At 49.2% G+C, this 21,969-nt stretch overlaps 9 protein-coding genes across 9 annotated transcripts; 6 read left to right on the forward strand and 3 right to left on the reverse strand.

Moving 5' to 3' along the window:
- Window positions 1-589: 589 nt before the first annotated feature.
- N7487_011076 (ubiquitin-specific protease UBP2) lies at window positions 590-5,162 on the reverse strand (the record flags this gene model as incomplete). Its single annotated transcript, XM_056878806.1, has 12 exons — window positions 590-706; window positions 791-1,237; window positions 1,293-1,482; window positions 1,545-1,965; window positions 2,018-2,669; window positions 2,728-3,265; window positions 3,324-3,412; window positions 3,471-3,865; window positions 3,922-3,967; window positions 4,021-4,228; window positions 4,305-5,062; window positions 5,141-5,162. 12 exons carry the CDS (start codon window positions 5,160-5,162, stop codon window positions 618-620), a joined length of 3,855 nt encoding a protein of 1,284 aa, XP_056724125.1. The 3' UTR covers window positions 590-617.
- Window positions 5,163-5,649: 487 nt separating this feature from the next.
- N7487_011077 (Tim17/Tim22/Tim23/Pmp24 family protein) lies at window positions 5,650-6,420 on the forward strand (the record flags this gene model as incomplete). Its single annotated transcript, XM_056878807.1, has 4 exons — window positions 5,650-5,833; window positions 5,892-6,011; window positions 6,077-6,271; window positions 6,326-6,420. 4 exons carry the CDS (start codon window positions 5,650-5,652, stop codon window positions 6,418-6,420), a joined length of 594 nt encoding a protein of 197 aa, XP_056724126.1.
- A 2,096-nt stretch (window positions 6,421-8,516) lies between these two features.
- Window positions 8,517-9,025, reverse strand: N7487_011078 (uncharacterized protein; the record flags this gene model as incomplete). Its single annotated transcript, XM_056878808.1, has 2 exons — window positions 8,517-8,659; window positions 8,941-9,025. 2 exons carry the CDS (start codon window positions 9,023-9,025, stop codon window positions 8,517-8,519), a joined length of 228 nt encoding a protein of 75 aa, XP_056724127.1.
- A 1,524-nt stretch (window positions 9,026-10,549) lies between these two features.
- N7487_011079 (SLM1 family PH domain-containing protein) lies at window positions 10,550-13,185 on the forward strand (the record flags this gene model as incomplete). The annotated part of the gene is made up of 4 exons (XM_056878809.1): window positions 10,550-11,075; window positions 11,137-11,624; window positions 11,678-12,015; window positions 12,069-13,185. The coding sequence occupies 4 exons, from the start codon at window positions 10,550-10,552 to the stop codon at window positions 13,183-13,185; spliced, it is 2,469 nt and encodes an 822-aa protein (XP_056724128.1).
- Window positions 13,186-14,165: 980 nt separating this feature from the next.
- Window positions 14,166-15,236, forward strand: N7487_011080 (uncharacterized protein; the record flags this gene model as incomplete). The annotated part of the gene is made up of 3 exons (XM_056878810.1): window positions 14,166-14,169; window positions 14,435-14,457; window positions 14,979-15,236. The coding sequence occupies 3 exons, from the start codon at window positions 14,166-14,168 to the stop codon at window positions 15,234-15,236; spliced, it is 285 nt and encodes a 94-aa protein (XP_056724129.1).
- Window positions 15,233-16,996, forward strand: N7487_011081 (uncharacterized protein; the record flags this gene model as incomplete). The annotated part of the gene is made up of 9 exons (XM_056878811.1): window positions 15,233-15,338; window positions 15,419-15,471; window positions 15,573-15,580; window positions 15,637-15,730; window positions 15,788-15,928; window positions 15,996-16,047; window positions 16,135-16,589; window positions 16,643-16,796; window positions 16,857-16,996. The coding sequence occupies 9 exons, from the start codon at window positions 15,233-15,235 to the stop codon at window positions 16,994-16,996; spliced, it is 1,203 nt and encodes a 400-aa protein (XP_056724130.1).
- Window positions 16,997-18,037: 1,041 nt separating this feature from the next.
- N7487_011082 (uncharacterized protein) lies at window positions 18,038-18,499 on the forward strand (the record flags this gene model as incomplete). The annotated part of the gene is made up of 1 exon (XM_056878812.1): window positions 18,038-18,499. The coding sequence occupies one exon, from the start codon at window positions 18,038-18,040 to the stop codon at window positions 18,497-18,499; it is 462 nt and encodes a 153-aa protein (XP_056724131.1).
- Window positions 18,500-18,701: 202 nt separating this feature from the next.
- N7487_011083 (ubiquinone biosynthesis protein COQ9) lies at window positions 18,702-19,022 on the forward strand (the record flags this gene model as incomplete). Its single annotated transcript, XM_056878813.1, has 1 exon — window positions 18,702-19,022. The coding sequence occupies one exon, from the start codon at window positions 18,702-18,704 to the stop codon at window positions 19,020-19,022; it is 321 nt and encodes a 106-aa protein (XP_056724132.1).
- A 399-nt stretch (window positions 19,023-19,421) lies between these two features.
- N7487_011084 (DUF2013 domain-containing protein) lies at window positions 19,422-21,967 on the reverse strand (the record flags this gene model as incomplete). Its single annotated transcript, XM_056878814.1, has 6 exons — window positions 19,422-20,875; window positions 20,926-21,082; window positions 21,137-21,237; window positions 21,295-21,645; window positions 21,769-21,861; window positions 21,931-21,967. 6 exons carry the CDS (start codon window positions 21,965-21,967, stop codon window positions 19,422-19,424), a joined length of 2,193 nt encoding a protein of 730 aa, XP_056724133.1.
- Window positions 21,968-21,969: the final 2 nt, after the last annotated feature.

The following is a 21,969-nucleotide window of genomic DNA, read 5'->3' on the forward strand; positions in this document are numbered from 1 at the left end:
TCTTATATTCCCGCACGGCAGTGAGAGCGGAATCATTCCCGAGTGATATTTGTTTCCCCGGAAATGTGGATTCCCGGCTCTCTCCCGCCTACTACAATTGCCCTGATCTCAATACTTTTAACCCCAGAGCCCCTGAACTTGGTGATTAACTATTAGAAATATCCTAGACAAAGTACTGTCAGCTTCTACATACATCCCATTATTTTTCTATCTTTTTCAGCTACTTATTACCTTCAAAATCCCCCCTTAGGCAGATTGACTTCTCTTCTTGCCGCTGCCGAAATCCACAGCCGATCCGTATCCGATTCCCGCGGCTGGCCCAGGTGGGAAATCGGAAGTGATGAGTCAGCATGCAGTCACCTGATATGTTTATCCGGGGTAAATTGGAGATGAACAATGACTAAAAGGTCAAACATAAGAGAGAAGATCAATTGCTACTATCTCTCTACAAGTACTCCATGGTATCTTCAGCGTATGTACATGCTGGATAACAAAAAAATATTTCACACCTCGCAATGCAGTAATATCCACGGGCAGACATAAGAGAATCGAGAAATCGAGAAATCATGAAATCATGTTATCATGCTGTCCACGTGAGTGCCACACAGTGTAAGAAATTAAGTCGGACGGGTTGGTTTCACTTCATCAACACTCTTGCGTTTGAGAGGGTTGACAGCTTCCGCATCGACGGGCGTGACATTGGAATCTACCAGTAATGCTCCGAGTCAGTCGCAGGATGAGGACGGGGCCATGTGGTGGCCTCCGCGTCGGATTTTTGTGTTTCCCGTACCTGGAGTTCCATTGATGGCCGACGCTTCCTCGTAGGATGGAGGTTCCATATTCACGTCCGGCGCAGGGCTGGTGGGTTCAACACCCTCCATGCTTGTGGCTTGTTCTAGACCGGGAAAGTCGGACATGTCGGATATCTCACGGCAGACCGGGTTTGCTAGACGGTCTTTCATGCCGTCGTTGACATAGACAAGGAAATACGGGGTCGGAGGGTTGCTGGTCGAGTCGTTCTTGAAGATCTCATCGATGTTCTGGACCTCGGTGACATACTCGTCATTGTATTTGCGCCATATGTTCTTGTCAAAGTCGAAAATGTAGATGTAGTAATGGCCGAATGAGACCGACCCATGATGCACAAAAACGGCGTACAGTCGATATGGGAGGTTATTGAAATCGGCAAATTGGCTGGAAATCTTGGTCTGCGTATCCTTGATTTCTTGATCGACAGCTATAAAAAAGTTAGCATGTCTGTTTGAAGTGAGCCTGCGACGCCGAACTCTTACCTTGCAGGTCGGTCTCTGCCTTACGGGAAAGGGACTCGAGTTCGTCCAGTAACTCGGTACTAGCCACAGGGTTCATGGAATCGGATGCGACCTCGGCTCCGGTCTCAATGTCGTTTTCAATGGAGTTCAAATCCAGTAACGCGGTTTTGACTTTACGGAACAAAGTTGCCATGTCGACGCTGGCACTCTCCTGCAGAAAACAGAAAGTTAGCTATATAAAATTGGGGCACATTGGCTTTGAATATTCGCTACCTTTGTCCTGAGAAGCTCTTCTCGGCGAGCCTCGAGCCTCTTCAAAGACGCCTTCCACTCCCAACATTGATTTCGTCGATCCACAATGTCCGGATTCTTGGTGTCCATGTATCGATCCATGTAGATAGTTTCAAGCAACTCGAGATGGTTTGTAGATTTGAACGAGCATTTCTTGACAGGATCAAACTGAACCCGTTGCACCTGGATCTGGAGAACAGGGGGAAGCTGGCTGATGGATGCGAATTGCTCGGCCACCGAGTTGTCCACACTGATCTTTTGGATATCGAATGCCCCATCAATGGCATCGTAGATGTTTCGAGACCCATGAGCAACATCAACCTTGATGTCACACCACCGTTCGTCCTTCGAACGCGTGCCCTTCTCGGTGGAGATGTAAGAGCGGGTTTGGCCGTAGAACAAGCTAAGGAGAAAGTCAGCACAGATAATTTAATGGACAATTTTTCAAAACTTACTCTTTGATCTGGTCAAGCTGTTCACCGTCACTGCCAATGCCTCGAGGCTTGATGGCGCACTGGCTCTGGAACAGAACATTGTTGATGACTTCTGTCACATCCTGCTGGGCACCGATTTCTACCTCCTCCTTCAATTGCTTTTCCCGATCAACTTGCGGGACGTTGCGAGGAGGGACAGGCGGTGGTAAGTTGGCCGATGCTATTTCGTCTGTGTCGATATTCATGTCCTGGGGAGATCCTGGCTCTGCTTGGTCCGACAGTTGGTCCAAGTCAGGGGGGTTGTTCTCCTTATCCTCAATAAAAAGTCCAGGTGCATCGTTCATGCTATCATCCGAGACCAATGTTGCATCGCTGCCATTATCGCTGGCGGTAGAATTTTGAATGGGTACGGGATCAGCTTGGCTAGAAGATGGAACCGGCTCCATCCGACCCCCGAGAAGGGGCTGTGGAGGCCCAAGAGGTCCCAAAACAGGAACACCTTCGATGTCACCAAGCATCTCGGACCTAGTGGCAGTGATTGTTGATCGACGACGTATTGCCGCCTCGTTGCTTGGGCTAATCAGGGTCAACCGAGCAAGTTCCTGACCGGGAGTAACTGAGGTTTGGGATGAGGTGATCATGCTACGGAACAAAATTCGGAGCTCACTGAGGACTGGAAAGAAAGGGTCAGTTCAAGAGACAAAGTCATTGGCATCGACAAAGTAACTTACATCGCTGAGATCGCTCGACCTCCTTCTTTGTCACCTTTCGCGAGCCCACTTGCTTCTTTGCGAGGTTTTCCTCATCATCAAGATCCATTTGGAAGCGTTCGAAATCCAAGACCAACTCACGGAAAGGACGGACGGAAAAGTAGAACTGCAACAGGCTGTTGAGATAGCATGTATTGCCAATGTTTTGAAGTCCAACTGGCCAATCTTGCATGCTTCTATCAGGCTCATTGGAGATACCTGCCATATTCCTCAACGTAGAGCTGTCCAGTTGTTTGGCAATAATGGTCAGGGCCTGGTTGTATCTCTCGGCATCCCCTGGGTTTTCATCAATGCAGATTGTATATGCGGCTATGATTGCCCCATCGTCGACAGTTCGATCAGGGATTTGGAGTAGACGATAGGCATCACCAATGTCCATTTCCCCGGCAATCATCTCTCCAGTATTGATGAAATGTTCCAATGCGACCGATTTGCGGGACTCTGCAATAAGTGCCACGGCGCGTTTCGCAAGTTCTTGGGTAAGTGGATTGTCGTTGACCTAGTTCATAACATAGTTAGCTCATGTTCAACCCACAAATAAAGCAAGGAAAACACACCTTTGCGGTGTACATGGTCATGACAAAATCATCCGGAGTCTGATCCTCGACCCCCAAGAACACATTCGCTTGTTCGACAGTAGAAACACCTGTTGTTAAAATTAGCACGCACTCGAGTTTCGAGACAACATGACTGGATCAACGAACGGTCTTCTGATGCCGCCTTGATGCGCGCACTTCCCCTGGAGTCACCGATCCGCCACAACTGTTGACGCGCCTCGGTATCTTGGGTTGTAGAGTTAAGGAATGCATAGAATTTGCCAATGATGCTATCCTCGGTGAGGTTTGGATCATCGAAGTGGAGATGGAAGTATTGATACGCGCCGACAATGTCCTCAACAGCGTACTTCCCTTGTTCATAAGCTGTCTGGACGGCTATGTCAATGACTACCTTGTCTTCTTCACCACGCAAACAGCCGATAGCCTTGAGAGCAGACAAGTACATCGGGCTCCTACTAGGATCGGCTAAGACTTGTCGGTTGTATGCTTCGACCACGGCCGCTGAGGACATATCCTCCATCACTCCTAGGTCTTCATAAAAACTAAAGTAAAATGTGTCAGATCCAGTTCTGTTAACTCGAAGATAGGGTGTACTGACGGAGCATGAGCCATCTCAAATTCCTTGTAACGCATAGCTGTCGGATCTGGACCAGATATTAGTCGGATTTCCCAGGGTTAGGGGTTACGATATACGAACAGTCTTGCGCTTCTAGAGCGCATGAAATAACGGGGACGGCAGAAGAAGGAAGATTGGGAATCTGGAATCCTTTTCTTTCCGAGACGGATCTGAGATGTATCAGGACAAGCAACTCATGCAGCAAGTCGTCAAGAAAGAGACGTGTCGTGTCTTGGTACGGTTTCTCAGCGTTAGAGGTCGGTTTAGGCGGGTGCCATGCCCCGGTCTCCTGCATCGATTCGTCAGCGACACAAGACAAAACGAGACCAGCGAACGAGTTGGGAAAACATGTCATTATTACGAACCTTATTGTACATGAACTCTAGAAATTCAAGTAATTCTTTACAAGCAGCGCCTTCAACGCCGAAAGAGTGCATGAACCTCTTGTTCACAGAGGAAATGGGCTTGCTGCGTTGTGGATTTCGTAGGGCGTTGGTAATGTACAGGCGTAGATTATCCAATACATTGATCGGCTGTGGATCACCCATGCCTTCCATGGACTCAGGATACGCTGCCGTGGCCTCTTCAGCTCGTTTCCGTAACAACTCTTTATCGGTCAGCAAGCGGATGGATTCCGGGCTTAGAACCGGCGAAAGAATCCGCAAAGACACCATGGCTGAACATGAGATGTATGAACATTGGTAGTGGTACGTCTCCGCAACCTGCCCTTTGGGAGTTTCTTCGGGCAACGCAAGGCCATTCTTCTGCCGTCCTGATTTGTAGACCAAATGGTGCAAGTGTTTCCCCTGGTTCTGTCCAAGTGTGTTCATGTGGCTGGTGTAGTTTACCACCACTTGAAGATGATAACGGCACTTTGCGCATATGGCTGAAACCTTGGACGATGTGCCTGGCCTTCTCCGGTGCTCTGGTTCTGACATGAATGTTTGGTCTTCTTTCAAGATATACTGGTGTTGACATGCTTCCGGTGATATGAATGCAGGTGGGCCAGTGTAGCCTTCAGGGTAAATGGGCGGAGTTTCCGAGAGGAGATTACGGCCTGTGTCTGGGTCGTGTGCTGGATCATACAGCTGGACATCTTGAATAAGACGCGGCGCAGTCTTTCCTATATCATTGATAGAAAAAAATGTAAGTATTTGCTCAGGTTATATTTCAAATTTGCTGATGCAGGCTGTTGCCTTACCAGCCCTCTGTACGGACGCCATGAAGTACGGTGTTCGGGCCTGAAGGCCTCACACGGGTTGGATAGTCGTCTTGATGCTATGGGAGAGTTGATTCTCCTCAAGGTTTGATTCTCATCGAAGCTCACAAAAGCGCGCAATGTAACAGCTCAGCTGTGATGACAATGCTGTCAAATGATGAAATCGTCACTGTATGCGGAGAGACAGCGGGGAGCCCACTGCACTTGGCAGCAAGCAGTGGCAAGCTTCTAGAACTCTCTCCACCACAAAATGGACGGGGTTGAGATCAAGATTCACTTTTAGCAAGCAGCAAGTAGAATCTCAGAGGGCTCTTGATGAAAACAAATGAATCAAAGGCTTCGACAAGAAAGAAGCATTGTCCTAATCATGTACAGCTCCGTTGGAATGGCGGGCTTTGGCGGTCAGGTATGGCAGAAAGCTGACTCCAAAATCCTATCGCCAACCACATCCTATACCGCAAGCAGTCCATCCCTGCTATCACACACACATCATGGCGCACCACGACGAAGACCACAGCTATCACCCTAAGGATGCCATTTCGGCAGCCATGAAGGCCACCGCGCTTACCGGAAGCGTCGGTCTCTTCGCAGCCGCTGTGCAGAACACGCTCACCAAACAGAACGTCGGAACTCTGGGCGTCTTCGTCCGTGGCGGTGGTATCATTACTACCTTTGGTATGGGCTTCCTTATATATAAAATGATTGATCAATTGCTAAACTGGACATGTTACAGCGGCCATGGGTGGTACCTATGAGTTCATGAAGACCGCTTCCGCCAACCTGCGCGAGAAGGAGGACCACTACAACGTCGCTCTCGGTGGCTTCTTCTCAGGTGCCATTCTCGGTCTCCGAGGTGAGTTATTAATTTAATTGGGTCTATAATTATTTATTTGGAGCTAATAATCTGGTTTACCTCAGTTCGCACACTCCCCGCTGTCCTCGGATATGGTGTCGCCTTGTCAACCGCTATGACCGCCTTCGAGTACACCGGTGGCTCCCTGTTCGGATACCAGAAGGACACATCGGTGGATGAATTTGACCGCCGGACGGCATTGCGCAAGGCATTCCAGACTCCCGGAGAGCAGACCATCTCGGAATTGGGTGAAGGACGTGGTACGTGCTTCTTATCCGGGTAGCGATATTATCTACCAGTACTAATTTTACTAGGTATCTACGGCCCTGGCTACGAAGAGAGACGCCGGGAGCGTATCAAGGAGGCTTATGGCATTGAGGTTCCCACATCCCCAGTTCCTGCCTCATAAGCCTGCATTCTTCTCAAATCCGCCTTTTCCCATTGCTTTGTGTAAATTATCCCCCCATATCACGCTGCCTATCGTATGGATACACCCATCCGATTTGGTTTTCTTTAGTCTCCAGGAAATTCAAAACAATACACATTTCAAGTTTGGACCAACACATGATTGTGCAGTGCTAGGTACACTGGGCTGTGGACACCTGCATGGTAGTCTAGCGCACTCGAGTAAATATAACCTTCCGAATCTGTAGGACTATCGCATGGAGCTCAACATTAATTAGTGTTGAAGCGGGCATGTACCACTCTGGTGTTCAACAATGCTCCAAAATGAGGGGATATCCCCGGACCACCCGGGAGCCAATGACAGCGCACGTATATCAAACGACCGGAAGACTTCGAGATGCTTCCCAAGTTAGTATACAATCGCGATGAATGCTACTCTTTTTATGTTAAAAAATTATGATAAAACTACACCCAAAGATTTACTAGCAGCTCTTCAGGTGTTCGAGCTTACGGAATTTGCCAAAATCGGGCCAAACTTTTGATATGCCCTTGTGAGACCGATGATGAAACCTTGGTATGAAGAATTCCTAATAACTTTTAAAGACTCATACTTATTAGGCGAAACATAGGAAAGCCCACTTGTAGAAAATAGCAGCATACTGGTGTGAATTAGGGCAATTGGGCTTAGCTTTCGCTTCTCCAATCAGTGCAGCCACTTGAACGATGGAATTCAACCTCCATAACATCCACCAGTTCCAAAACTTACTTACTTCTTACCATCAAAAGACAGAACCTGAATGCTATGACTTTGACAAGCTGCCATAAACTTCGGTGGAGTTTCTACGGGCCCAAGACGGCCTCAAATTCGAGGTGCCCTATGCGTCCCCGGGATAGACTTGGAACAGGCACTTGAACAGTGGGATCACTGGTTCCTTATTCACCCAAGCGAGCTTGGAGGCTATTCTGGGTCCTTGAAATGGCATCTAACGGTACTAAAAGGAGAATCCGTCGTGAGGCGAGAGCAGTACCATCTATATGGACCAGCCACCAGGTACCGAGATTTCTCATACCAGATATGAAACGCGAACCGTCAAAACCACATGCATGTGGAAGCCAATCAATTCTAAGTGGCCAACAATTTACAGATATTCCAGGATTGAACATCACTGAATATTCCCGAAGACAAGATATCTATTGCAAGAAGAGCCTTAGTATTGCCACCGGGGCTGTATGCTTCATTGGGGCCCAAATTCTACTCCGACAAAAAGGAGAGCAGACGAAATAGAGGTATAGGCAGGAATGGACTGCTCATATATTCTATCAATGCCACCCGTAGGGCTGCCAGGCTTGATTACAGGTGGGCTCATAATAATAAACGCTATCTATCCTGTCTATGGACCATTGAATTTGGAACAGATGTAAAAAAAAGGACACTCCTGGGCAACAAATAGCAACTAGATCTGACCAAAAATATAGTCGCGCCCGGGATCGAACCGGGAACCTTCTCGGACCGTATTGTGAGCGAGACGCCATGACCATTAGGCCACGCGACTTGATTATTAATCGTTTCTGAGATGAATGGCTATATCAGACAAGTGGCAAAGGAAACCCCAGAGCTTTATTTCCAGGATTTCCTCATGCTAGATTGTAGACTAGGAATTGTATGCTGTGGATGGTTACTACGGGGAATGGGACTACAAAAGGATTGAGAGAGCTTCCTCTCATAACACTCCTAGGAAGATAGAAGATATTAGCAAAACAGACAAATAACTAGATCGAGACGAAGGGTAGGTTAGACTAGACTACATCATTCGCATACAGTCAACCTTCAAAGGATTTGCTCTCCGATTTTACCATTGTAGGTAGGCTTGACTCCGCCTGAGGTTACCGGCAATTTGGACTATGAAGGTGGAAGATAAGGTTAAGCCAACCTTGGAAACTAACAAAATTATAATTCATATATTTCACGTGGACAATCAGTCTAAAGCTAAAGGAAAGTTTGTAAAACCGAGGTCTATCAAGCGCAATTAGGTAGTCTCCGGGTTAACTCTTAACTATAGCAAATCGAACGGGAGCGTAAATGTTTGAAAAGACTGAGGTTTACAAAAATAAAAAGCAGAGTACGGAGTAGAGTAAGGGGGTTTGACTGTATAGAGACAAAAATATAGTCGCGCCCGGGATCGAACCGGGAACCTTCTCGGACCGTGTTGTGAGCGAGACGCCATGACCATTAGGCCACGCGACTTGATATGAGGTTTTTATGGTTTATTTGCCGTTATAGGAGGCTTGAAATTTATCCCTTATTATCTTATTTCTAATGTCCAACTTCCTACACTGTCTAGTTGACTTAGAACCAGGCCTTTCATGAACCACATCTAAGTATTACAGGGGCCGGTTAGTACAGAATAAGAGATACTATAGTCAAATCCCAGATATTTTGGAGCTGTTAGGCTAGTGAGTCATTTGAAAAGGGAATTATTAATAATCAAGTCGCGTGGCCTAATGGTCATGGCGTCTCGCTCACAACACGGTCCGAGAAGGTTCCCGGTTCGATCCCGGGCGCGACTATTCTTTTTGTCTGTGCAACAACATATAGAGTCTCCCACCATTTTTGCTTTCCTACTAAACGGCTCTCTATTCCAAGGAGGAGAAAGGATTTTGTATGTTGCGGACTTATATCTTTTTGGTCTGTTCTATAACTTCTTTCTAATCTACAATTAAACTATGGTTTATAATTTATTGGGCTATAACTACCTAGGTACTCGTACTGGTAAGTAACTCTGTAATGTGTACACCGTATGGCCTAGCGATATGACCCAATTGGTCACCGTAAAACGGATTCGCAAAAAGACTTGGCTTACTCCAGCCTGTCTTGCTGTCGTACTTTATATTCCTCATATGAGCGGTCGACCTAGAAAGTTCCGACGAAGAACTCGACAGTAATTCCGACTTGTTGCCACAAGTCTCAAAAAAGCAAGGCATTGAGAAGTTGCTCGATGATATGAAATAGAAAATCTGGGTAGCTAGCTCAAGAAAGACTCCCATATCAAGACCTCGATGCCTTGGCTTTTCCGAAAAGGGCAGCCAAGTTGTTTAGCACTTGATATATTGGCATATCACGTGGATGGGGCCTCCCCTGGACCTCGGGAGTACAATTCACTTAGCATCAAACCTGATACTTATAGTATTACTCCGTACACCCAGAGGAGATATGGTACGCATGAGCGGAACCAGATAAAGATGTAGTATTCCGAATGAGCCGAGGAGCAAAGTGTACCTCACGTACATGCCCAGGTGTAAGTAGAAGAGGGACCAACCTTGGAAGTGCCAAGTGCCTTGGATCTGCCCCAGATGCCGACGTCATGCACTGTTCATCACTAGATGATCAAGGGGGGTAAGTGTACCTATCATTTCTCCCCTTTTTTATTTTTTTTCCCGTATGAGCCACAGATCAAGTGGATCAAGTTCATCCGATCACAATAATAATCTTATTCTTTAGTTTTGTTCTCTTAGGGGCGGAGTCCCTCAGCCACTTTCTGTGCAGGCAACCGTATAAATTATAGGAGTCCTTGTTGTTCCTTTTTGTACTTTTCGTACATGTTACTATGTATAGTTTGATCCAGAATGAATGGGATATGGAAGCATGGAATACTTCAGACGGCTTTAAATTCCGATCCAGTACGTCAACCATGAAGATATAGATAATAAGAAGTCAAATGGCTTTTTCCCCCTCTCTTTCTCCCGGACGTCCCGAAAGCCCATCTTCCAAGGTCGTCACCATCTCGCATCTCGTAGACGTCATCGTCAGAAATTCCCTTCCCTTTAATTCCCGCCCCTCTGCCCTATATCGGTAGCCCAATCTCTTCTGATCTTCTCCTTTTTTTTCCTAAACCGAGTGGGGCAACTCTTATGCTTCTGTACCTCCCCCCGCATACAATTTGCTCCGTTCGCTAGGTAACCAAAAAAGACGCCACTTTAGGTGAACTCTGGAGCTATTATCCCCGATTCTCGCCTTTTTTTCCCTTCTCCTTTCAAATTTTTTACTTTCAACCTTCGATTAAATTCCGATCTTCTGCTTCGATTCTTAACCTCCGAAAAGCCGCATAAACCGTAAAACCCACGTTCCCGCAGATATGGCGATGGCCGCGCGGCCACAGACGCCCTCACAGGATGCATACATGATCCCGCACCCCAACGATCCGGGGGCTTTGAGTCGCGGGTACGGCCCGCGCTCTACCCTATCGCGACCGAATTCCTTCGCCGGCACCTCAGCATACCACTACAGCTCCGGCGCCCTCGAATCGTCGCAGGTTCCCCACAACCCCCGTTTCAAGGAGGACTTCGATACCGCCAGTCACCGCAGCTCGGTGTTTGACAGCCCTACTGGAGTGCAGCGGTCTGCCTCCACCATGTCGCACGTGCGATCCACGACCCCGTCCCGTTCGAGTACCTTGCGGAAGAAGGCCTCGCTGAGCAAGAAGGGGAGCCTGCGGCGCAATGGGAGCCGGAGAAGCATGCGCGCGGGAAGTGTGAGGAGTTTGAGCTTGGGTGACCGTGAAAAGTATGGCACCGATGGCTCGAACGATCTCAATAGTGCTTTCGTCACTCCAATTCCTACCAACGCTAACCCGACCGAGGTGCTGGCGAATCGGTTTGGAGGTGAGTTTTAACTCTTGTCAATGCGCGGGTTAAGGATATTTTGCTGACTGTTGTTTTATAGCTTGGCGCAAGCTTCTGAAAGACCTGATTCTCTTTTTCAAGGAGGTCCAGAAATCATACGAGACGAGAGCGAAGATTTTCATGTCCGCCTCGAGTGTTGTGAATAACCAGACCCTCCCGCCGGGTTTGCTTCAGGCGGGTGGTCTAGCCGATGCGACGGAGATCCTTCAAAACTTCCACCGACAGGGTTATAACGAGGCCAATAAAGCTGTCGAGGTGGAGGTCGAGGTGATCAGCCAATTGACTGGTCTCCGCAGCGATCTCCAGAAGAAGACCAAAGAGATCAAGAGCCTTTCGGGTGATTTCAAGAATACCGTCGACAAGGAAATTGAGGGCACGCGCAGATCCGTACGCAACTTGCACGAGGCTCTTGGGCTTGTCGATACCGATGCCTCTGCTACATCGGGCAAAGGTGATCCATTCATCCTGCGCCTGAACGTGGAGAAGCAGGTCGAGAAGCAGATCGAGGAGGAGAACTACTTGCATCGGGTTTGTGATGACTTACCCTTATGCTATTTACTTGTCTAATATTTCTTTTATAGGCATTCTTGAACCTAGAGAACTCTGGCCGTGAACTGGAGGGAATTGTCGTGAGCGAGATCCAGAAAGCATACAATGCCTACGCTAGTATCCTTCGACGCGAAGCCACTGAAGCTCTCGACACTGCTGAGAAGCTCCAGGCGGGTCCGATATCCATGCCCCAGGATTACGAGTGGAACCAGTTTGTTTCCGACACAGAAGAGCTAGTCGATCCTCGGATTCCTCTCCGGGATGTGGAGAGCATCACCTACCCTGGCAAGGGTCACCCAGCAGCTGCTGAAGTCAGGGCTGGAATGTTGGAGCGCAAGAGCAAGTATCTCAAGAGTTATACTCCTGGCTGGTGAGTCCCCTATTTCCCCGTGTGGTTTAAAGCTTTTGTCTTATCAAGTCCAGGTATGTTTTGTCGCCAACGCATCTCCACGAGTTCAAGTCGGCAGATCGTGTGGCATGGCAGACACCCGTCATGTCGCTTTACCTACCAGAGCAGAAACTCGGCTCCCACTCACAGGAAGATTCAAGCTCCCACAAGTTTATGCTGAAGGGTCGGCAAACGGGTGCAATGCACCGAGGCCACTCGTGGGTCTTCCGTGCGGAATCCCACGAGACCATGATGTCCTGGTATGAAGATATCGATGGCTTGAGTAACATGACAGGAGAAGCGCGAAACGCCTTCGTCCGGAAACACGTCCGCAGCGTGAGTGGTAGGTCGATGCACAACGAGGTGATGGAGGACGATGAAGCCGATCGCACCCCATACTCCGCAGGCTCTGCAGTCATGACTCAAGACCGGCCCACGTCCTCTCGCCAAGCTGGAGGTGCGTTCCCCAGCGACGTCCAACTTGACCGGAACCTCCAAGCACCCTTGTCACCTTCTAGTGGGGACAGCTCCGCCGGCAGAGATATGCTAGGAGCTGCTGGATCGTACCCTGATGGGTCTAGTACATTTGATGACAGCCTCCGGCCAGTAGGTAGCCGTGAAGGAGACAGTTCCTACCAAAACTACCGGTCCAACGAGGAGACCAATGAAAGGTCTCGGCCCAAAGTTACCCAGCACGATAGCTACTACGGTGACTGGATCGGACCATCCGTGATAGTGGCAAAGCAGAGGCAGAGCCAGCAACTGGAAAACCCGACCCCGGATGATCGCGAGATCCGGTCTGATGGAGATCAGGCTTCCCTTGCTGCCATCTCGGGTGTCGGTATTGCTGATCGTCGCGATCACTCGGCTCCTGCCCAGATTTATCGTCGGGAGAGTGTCTCTACGGCGCCTACCAACACCAACGCGACTGAGTTTACAAACCATACCAATCCTACCTCGGTAGATGATCAGGAGCCCGAGCTCCCTAAAATCCAGACTCTTGGCCTTGAGAATGGTTCTATCAATCCAGGCCCTGAATCAGACGGTGCTGCCAAGATTCCACCCACTTTGCTACGTTCAAATACAGACAACAGTGTCGCCCTAGATATGAAGATGCCAGGCCGTTATCCTCGCACCCATGTGGCAGCATAGGTGCTTCACCCTCTCTATACTTATCCCCACATTTGTCTTTTCATCTCTCTCTTACCCCATCTTTTCTTATTTCCTTCAATATTCTTGTCTGTACATGTACCACTCCTTGCCTCTTATACAATTCGCCCTTGTCCATTCAAGGCGTTTTGATCCTCTCGTTGGGACGGTTTCCACACAGGTCCCGTCTCTCCCACAGCATAAAAGTCATGCTGCATCGGCGTTCGTTTTACCGGCAGGGTGTGGCGCAATGGATTTTTTTCCGTTCTCGTTTATTGTTTCATGGATTGATTCTTGATTCCCAGTGCTGGGCACTAAGCACCCATTTCTTTCGTTTTCCGGTGGGACTTACTATTTGAGATTTTATAAAACTCCGGGTCTTTTTTTTGAGAAAAAAAAGGTACAAATGAACACGTTTCAGTTGAATTTGCTGTAGTTTCCCGAAAGGATATAGGCCGTGGCAATTTAGTAACTGAAATACACTGTGCAGCCAGTCATGAGTGCAGATGTCCACTGTACCTAGGTATGTTGGTGTGCCGGTGTTAGTTGAGATGCACGATAAGAGCGATAAGGCTAGTCTGTATGGTTAGAACCTACATAATGCGCATTTATGTAGGTGCAGTACATAAATCATAGGTTAGGGTTGTTATTTTTCTTTGGGAACGAAAGAGGCAATAGGTATCTACATTACCTTCTTATAGCTTCATTCCTAATACCGGTATAGCTACATCGATGTATACAATCCAGTCTTAGCTATATGCCGAGGCGGTGACGAGTTTTGCCCGAGCTGTCCAAGTACATATCGGAATTCTGTATTTTCTTCTCTCCATGATATTTCCCTCACAGGACTCTTTATAGGATCCAGGATCCAAAGAATCGACTCCTCTTCCGTCCGGTTCTCCTCTTCTATTCCTCGTCCCCCTCCTTCCTTCTTTGTACCACATTCAACTTTCTTACCGCCACGCGCGATCGAGCTCGGAATCATGGGTATGTTCTTCGTGTCCTCTGGATTATTACACCTTTCTTTTTCGTATCTTTGTATTACTCGTTTGTTACTCTCATCCGCCTGGTACACTCAAAGGTCCCCGGTCAATCCACGCCTTCATCCAATCACGGTCTCCTGTCTCCCCCCCAAAGGTTGAACCTTGACGCCTGATCCTTTCATCTCCCCCGCTTCCTCTCTTTTTTTTCCCCTATTTCTTCCTCTCTTTGGTTTTCTTGAGATTCTCCGCTAACAGCCTCATCCGCCCAGCCGACGTCTATCGACCATACCAAGTAAGTTTACCGAGAACCCCCGTTTTCTTTTTTTGTCCTATTTCCCGCCGATTCTACAAACCATTCCAATCTTGCGCATGACGCTCAGGTCGATATCAATGATCATAAGATTGTGGTCAGTGCGGGGGTGGAAACCGCCATATATGTTTGATCAGATATCTTCCAGATCTGGAGATCTGAGGACCTGAAGGGAAAAACGGGGAAACACTTTACCATCGCAATGTTTGATTCCAAAAAAATAATTGCAGATGTGTGCGCAAACAACGTTTGCCAGTGGCACCAAGCTTCTACCCCAGAGGTCCTCAGTGCATCTGAGACAAACATCCCCCTCAAAGCTGATGGTCACCTGACCCACGCCGAGGACCCCGACCCCCCTCGGAGTTGCGCCTTCCACGGTAGCGACTGTCCTCTGAACACGTCTTTTGCTCCTTCCCATCTTCATTTCATCAAAATCATAACATTGCACCGCTTTCGCGACCGCCTTTCTTATCTACTTTTTGTTCATGTCTGACCACATCCAGCGTGAGAGGTCTCGCTCGCCCCGTCGCCGTTCTTCTCGCAGTCCTCCCCGACGCACTCGCCGTTCGTATTCGCCTCGCAGTCGCTCCCGCAGCCGTGGTGAGCGCGACGAATACCGCCGTCCCGAACGCCGTTCCCGATCCCCTTTGAGTACTTCCGGAGCAGCAGCTGGACCCCCAGGCTCAGGCTCGCCTTTCGGAGGACGCAGTGGATACCCCCCGCTCGATTTGAGGACCGCACCGTCGCCAAGGAGAATATGATGCAGACCGTTCGCGATTCGTCCCAGCAAGACCGCCGGGTCTATGTGGGTAACCTTTCGTATGATGTCAAGTGGCATCACCTTAAGGATTTTATGAGACAGGGTGAGCAGGGTTGCGCATTTGGAATGGTGATTTATTGGAACGTTTGAAGCTAACCAGGGTTGTGATTTCTTGTTTTACAGCTGGAGAAGTTCTCTTTGCCGATGTTTTGCTTCTTCCTAATGGAATGTCGAAGGTGGGCGCTTATTTGTAGAGGGGCTAGTTCCTTCTATTTCCCCCGATTTTCGTGGTTTGTGTAGGGTTGACGGGTGGACCTTGGCTGTCCTGATATTGTAGGGATGCGGGTGAGTACTTTCTTGTCTTTCTTCAAATTGAACTCTTTCACTGACATGTCTACTAGGATTGTGGAATATGCAACCAGGGACCAAGCACAGAACGCCGTGAATACGCTCAGCAACCAGAGCCTGATGGGCCGTCTTGTTTATGTTCGTGAGGTATGTTGACACAGAATCCATGGTGTTGCGATTACAAATACTAACTTCAGTCCCCAGGACCGTGAATCCGAGCCCCGCTTCGTTGGTGGTCCCCCACGCGGTGATTTCGGCCCCGGTGCCCGAGGTGGATTCGGTGGTGGTTTCGGAGGCCACCCAGGTGGTGCAGGTGGCGGTGGCCGCCAGATTTATGTCTCAAACGTTTGTTCCCTTTTTTAACTCCCCGTTACGCTAAGTTCTGGCAGGCCTTGTTGACCGTTTGGTGTAGCTTCCTTTCAATGTTGGCTGGCAAGACTTGAAGGATTTGTTCCGCTCAGCTGGTAAGTACCGATCAAAAACACCCTTGGACTTGGGTTCCTATTTTTTTTGTCTAGTGGAGGTGAATTGACTCGGACTCCGTATCACAGCCCAGCAGGGTGCCGTCATCCGTGCCGATGTGCACACCGACCCTACCGGACGTCCCAAGGGCTCCGGTATCGTTGCTTTCGAGTCCCCCGATGATGCGCGCAACGCCATTGCGCAGTTTAACGGATACGATTGGCAGGGTCGTCCTCTTGAAGTTCGTGAAGATCGTTTCGCTGGTGGTGGCCCCGGTTTCGGTGGCCGTGGTGGCTTTGGTGGCTTTGGCGGTCGTGGCGGCTTCGGCGGTCCTATGGGCCGTGGAGGCTTTGCTGGTCGTGGAGGCTTTGGCGGCGGATACCCTGGACGTGGTGGCTTCGGCGGTCCCCCTGGTGGTCACGGTGGTTTCCCCGGTGGATTTGAGCACGGCGGTGCTCCTCCTGTCCCCTCCGGACCTCCCAACCCATTCACCGATTATGCCACTTCCAACGGCGAGAAGAGTGCTGTCATCTATGTTCGCAACGTAAGTTTTGAGGTGTGCAAGGAGAACCACATGGAATGCTAACTCGATCGCAGTTGCCCTGGTCTACTTGTAATGAGGACCTGATCGATCTGTTCTCCACTATTGGCAAGGTTGATCGCGCTGAAATCCAGTATGAGCCTAACGGCCGCTCCCGCGGTACTGGTGTTGTTCAATTCGACACTCCCGACACTGCCGAGACTGCAATTGGTATGCTTCCATTCATATTGCTGCTGCCAATATCCATATACTAATATTCATCTCCCACAGCCAAGTTCTCCGGCTACCAGTACGGTGGTCGTCCTCTGGGCATCACTTTCGTGAAGTACATGAACGCCGGCCCGGGTCCCGATGAGATGATGGAAGGCCAAGAGTCGACCGTCGGTCTGACCCAGGACCAGATCATGTAAAGCACTTTCGTCCTTGTTTTACCTAGTCACTTTCTTTGACAGGGGGCGTCTGGCTAATTTTTTCTTTCCGCAATTTCTTGATTCGTGATTCCCTTATTCCCATTTCAGTTCTCGTGGCTTCGTCCACGCAAAATGGGTTTCGAGTGCCCCTTTGGGCTGATCAAATGCTTCTCAAATGGAATGAGCCTTTTTCTTCCAGTGCATTTTTTTTGTAGGCCTTGTAGTTCCCTTATCATGCAGAATTTGTAGGTTGGGATTTCTTGCCGTAGGGGCGTTGTCTAAGAGTTTAGACTTTCGTTCTCACCACGCCCATCGCCATCGCCCTCGCCGTTCGTTTCAGTATGTTTCATTTTATTTCTGATATTAAACCGGACTGAGAAATATTCTCCACACCTTTTCCGTGTCCCTTTTCTCTCCTTTCTCTCTTGTGTCTCGTGTCTCTTCTCCCCTTTCCCCACAGGTATGTCGGCCTTTATCGGCTTATCTCTGCTTATCGCTCTTTATCTCTCTTTATCGCATATTATTGGCATGGAAGAACCTTGAAAGTAGACTGGAAACTGCGCAAGTTTTATGAATCACTTACATTCTTTCACCACTACTCTAAACTCTATCTCTAGTGTTGGATTCATTGTTATACCATCAGGATCTCACCCTATAGATATCGATCTTATATACACATAGGTCTAGGTATAATAGTGTGGTTGAGTGGAGCTTTGTACAACTCCAACTTGTACCCTTTGTATGTGTATCCCATACAAAAGATACATGGCCCCAAAGCCGATACGTACACATGTATAATAGACTTATTATAAGCTTAATACAAACCAAGTACCTAGGTATATCCTTCGGTCTATATACATATTAATCAATCAAACTATACGCAACACATGCATCATGCTCCACATATGTACATATGTAGTTTTGTATGCACCATTTGGCTCTTATACTACACCAAACGCACGGACCAACTTCGCAATCCATCTCCAACAATCACATCTTCACATTTACCTCTCCATTGACTCCCCCAATCACACCAAAACCATGTCCTACCTCGCCCGCACTCTCCCCAAAAGGGTCCTCACCCCCTCCCTGGCCCAATCAATCCGCCAAACCCGAGCACTGAGCACAACAACCCTCCAATCAACACCAACAACCCGAGCACCCCGAACACCCCGAACAAATCAAACACACTCTCTCCCCCACCGGACCTACCACTCAGCCCTACACGCCCGGCTCCCAGATCACTCCTACACAAACTCCCAAACAGCAATCCTCACCTCCGCGCTCGCCCACGTCCCAACCCACGGTTTCTCCGCCACAGCACTAACCCTCGGCGCACGGGACGCCGGCTTCCTCGACGTCTCAGTGCAACTACTCCCGCGCGGCGAATTCGACCTCATCCTCTTCTGGCTCGCTAGTCGACGTGGTCTATTGCGCGGGAAGGTCGAGGAGGGGGGGATTATTCCGGCGCATTGCGGCGGAGAAGGGGAAGGATGTTCATGAGCTTTCTGTTGAGGAGAGGGTTCGGGGGTTACTTTTGGAGAGACTGAGAATGAATGGGGAGGTTAGGGATGTTTGGCAGGATGTGAGTTTTTTTTTTTTTTTTTTCTTTCTTTTCTTTCTTTTCTCCTTCTCTCCTTTGGAGATAGATGCAGAAGAAAAGAATTCTTATACTAATCTACATTTTTACTAGGCTCTCGCGCAAATGTCACTTCTTGCTAATATTCCCCTCTCTCTTACGGAACTGCATGCCCTGGCCTCGGATATCCTTACTCTTTCTGGTGATGACGCTGTTGATGCGACTTGGTATACGCGCCGTCTGGCCGTTTCGGCTATATATGCCAGTGCTGAGGTTGTGATGACCCGTGACCCGACGCCGGATCTTGTGGATACGGCTGCGTTTGTCGAGCGTCGGTTTGAGGATCGGAAGGCGCTTGCTGATAAGATTACTGGGATTGGACAGTGTGCTGGGTTTGGGTGGAATACTGCTATTGGGCTGGGGCGGAGCTGGGGGTTGAAGATTTGAGGTGATTTTTGAATCGACCTGTTCGCTTTTTGGTATCTATTACCGGCTCATACTTCCAGCCCACGCTTCAGCCCATACTTGGGGTTCTTGAGGGAAGTTTACTGAAGCAGGCTTTGTGGTAGATGGATTTGTACTTTTATTCCAACTATTTTTTATTATTGTAAACTACTCCATTCTTGTCAGCGAAAATACTCTATTTTGTTATTATGGGATCCAGTCCTCGCTGGTATCCTCACAAATATCCATTTCATGGAAAATAAATAGAGACATAATCTATCATGTCCCAACCTGTTCACCCGAACAGCCGCGCTTGATGCCAAAAAAAACCCTGAAAATGAGCCAAGAGCAAAGAGTGTATCTAAGCATGAAAAGAAAGGAAATTAAACAGAGAAGCAACGCTCAATGCAAAGAGACGTTCTGCAATGCCTCCTCCACACTAAGAGGTGCATGGTCATCGGCGGCACCATCTACCTTGTCGGCAGTAGCCTCAGACGGTGAAATTAACAGCGTGGGGGACTTCGGCGAAAAAGGGTCCGAAACAACACTACCCTCTGGTGATGGCTCTTGCTGAGCAGACACGGGGGTGTTTCCACCAGTCTCAGACTCCTTCGATTGACTAACACTGCTGACCCCGCTCTCGACCGAGTCACTCTGTCCATGCTGGGGTTTGCCACGTCCCCAACGGCGCGCTTTTGGAGGAAGTGGAGCCTGTCCATGTCGGCCTGTTCCGGCTGCTGGGACTACGGGCCGGTGGTGACTTGAGGAAGGTGTGTTGTGACTGGAACGGCGTGGTGGTGGGAGGGCTGGGGGTGGATTTGATACGGCCCGCCGGGGCCGTGAACCTGGGGGTGCAAGAGTGGAACCTGACCTGGAGTCGGGGCGATCATTGGTAGGTGTCTGTGACGGTGGTGCGCTGGGGGTGAAAACAGTGGTGGGGCTGACTTCGACGCCTTCGGGTATGGTGTTCCCGTCGCTGCTTGTGCCAGTAGAGTGGTGCTCTTCTTCATCAACGGCCAGACGGCGCCCGCGCCAGCGGCGAGATTTCGGTGGTTCGGGTTTGACCTTTGGTGGTCGGATTATTGGCGTCTCGCCATGGAGAGCGGCGGCAGGGACTCCGTCCTTGCGGCTGGGGGTTATTATGCCTGGTTTTTCGTGCTGTGCCGCAACAGCCTGAACGCTTAGTGAAGATGCGGATGCGGGCTCTAGGTTCATGCCGAGTCGGTGGATCAAGCTGTGCTTCCGACTATCCGGTGCGTTAGACGAACTATACGAATCCACTCGCGTTGGTGAGGTTGTGTCAGGTGAGCTAGCGATTGTGCTTCCTCGTGAGAGTGTGCGAGAGATGTCGAGTGATTCGCCGATATCTATGGGCGACGCATGCTGCTCGCCTTGATCCAGGACAGTCTCAATTGTAGTTGTTGTCACTTGAATGGGGGTATCTTGCGTTTCTGCTGCGTCGCGCTGCTCGTCATCGCGTAGCCAGTCTACTGTCGCACACCGAGCGACAAGTCGACGTGTCGTTTCATCGACCTCTTCGAAATGCATGATTTTCTCGTGTTCTGGATCGCTCCCATATGAGACTTGGCCCCGAACAAGAACGCTGAGTAGCCCCCTAAGTCCATCACGTTTGTAGTGCGGCGGGTTTCGTAGCTGTGTATGGGCTAGAAGCGGGTAAAGAACACGCAGGTAAGTATGGCGCAGGGCGGATGCCTCCTCGGGTAAATCAAGCAAATTCCGGATCAATATATCGACCAGAACATGTAGATCGTTCGTGAAGAAGTACTCATATGTGCTAGGGGTGGTAAATATGAGATAGAGAAGCTTCAATGTGAGCAACTGGAGTGATGTCTCGGCTGCATGTTGTCAGTCATTGGCTTTACTGAACAGGAGGATTGCCTGTTACCTTCACGATTGATTAGAAGAATGATGTTCTCCCCGAATGTCTTATACATCCCACCATACACGGATAGAATCTTGATAACCTTGTTAGTCAAGTGACTAGTGGGCCGGCCGTCCACCGGATCATGAGCCGAGATCATAAATTGCTCGTTCAGAACCAGCTGTGCAATTTGTCAATGCCATTCCAACCAAAATAATCCCAAGGAAGTACTCACCAGCACCCGAATCACGGGGTAGTGATAAGGATCGGTAACATCGTATGAGAGATCTTCGATGATATCAAAGAGACAACGAATGAAATCGTCATCCACGAGAACTGCACACAAGGCCGTAATCAGCAACCAGAAGCAGCACATGTGTATCCAAAACGCACCCAAGTCTTCAATTTTGACCCTTTGTATCCTCGACATCTCATACACAAGGTCCATCAACAAACGATGAAGACCCGCATCGCCGTCCAGATCCGCCCTTCGCATCGCCTGTATAAGCTCGAGGAGACGCGCAAACGCGCCCTCCTCATTCAGCATCTGAAGTACAGCTTCATTTTGTCGTCCGTCAAAGAGGATGAATGACGCAATGAAGTGGAGTGTGTTCGGATCATCGTCCTGCAAGAGACCGTAGAGAATCTGTCGGCGCACGTAGTCCGTATGTGAGGCGAAGATACTCGACGTAAATAGCTTGTAGGAACAGCGCGAGATATCGGTTTCCGACCGGAGGTATTCATCTAGGGAAGGGTGGGTGTGTTAATCGTAGTGGAAACAAAGTTGGGGGCGGACGTGGCGCTGCACGTGGGAGTGTGTCTGGGGTAGAGAGATCGTTTTTCGGGGGGTCGAGGTGCCATGTATACCTTTGTGTTGAGTTGTTAGACTGAGATAAGCTCGGAGGGCGTCGTCGATCTCATCTTCGGAGTCACAGTGCTTGGAGACGATCGTTTGAAGTTCTGCGGGAACCGGTCAATTGTCACGTCGCATTATCTTGAAAGGAGAAAACGAGAATAAGAATAACATACCAGTCCAGAACTCAGTCTCCGAGACCTCAGACTCCATTT

This window comes from Penicillium crustosum (genome assembly GCF_028827405.1).
Source record: "Penicillium crustosum strain IBT 35664 chromosome Unknown utg000005l_segment0_segment0, whole genome shotgun sequence".
In the NCBI taxonomy this organism is placed as follows: Eukaryota; Fungi; Ascomycota; class Eurotiomycetes; order Eurotiales; family Aspergillaceae; genus Penicillium; species Penicillium crustosum.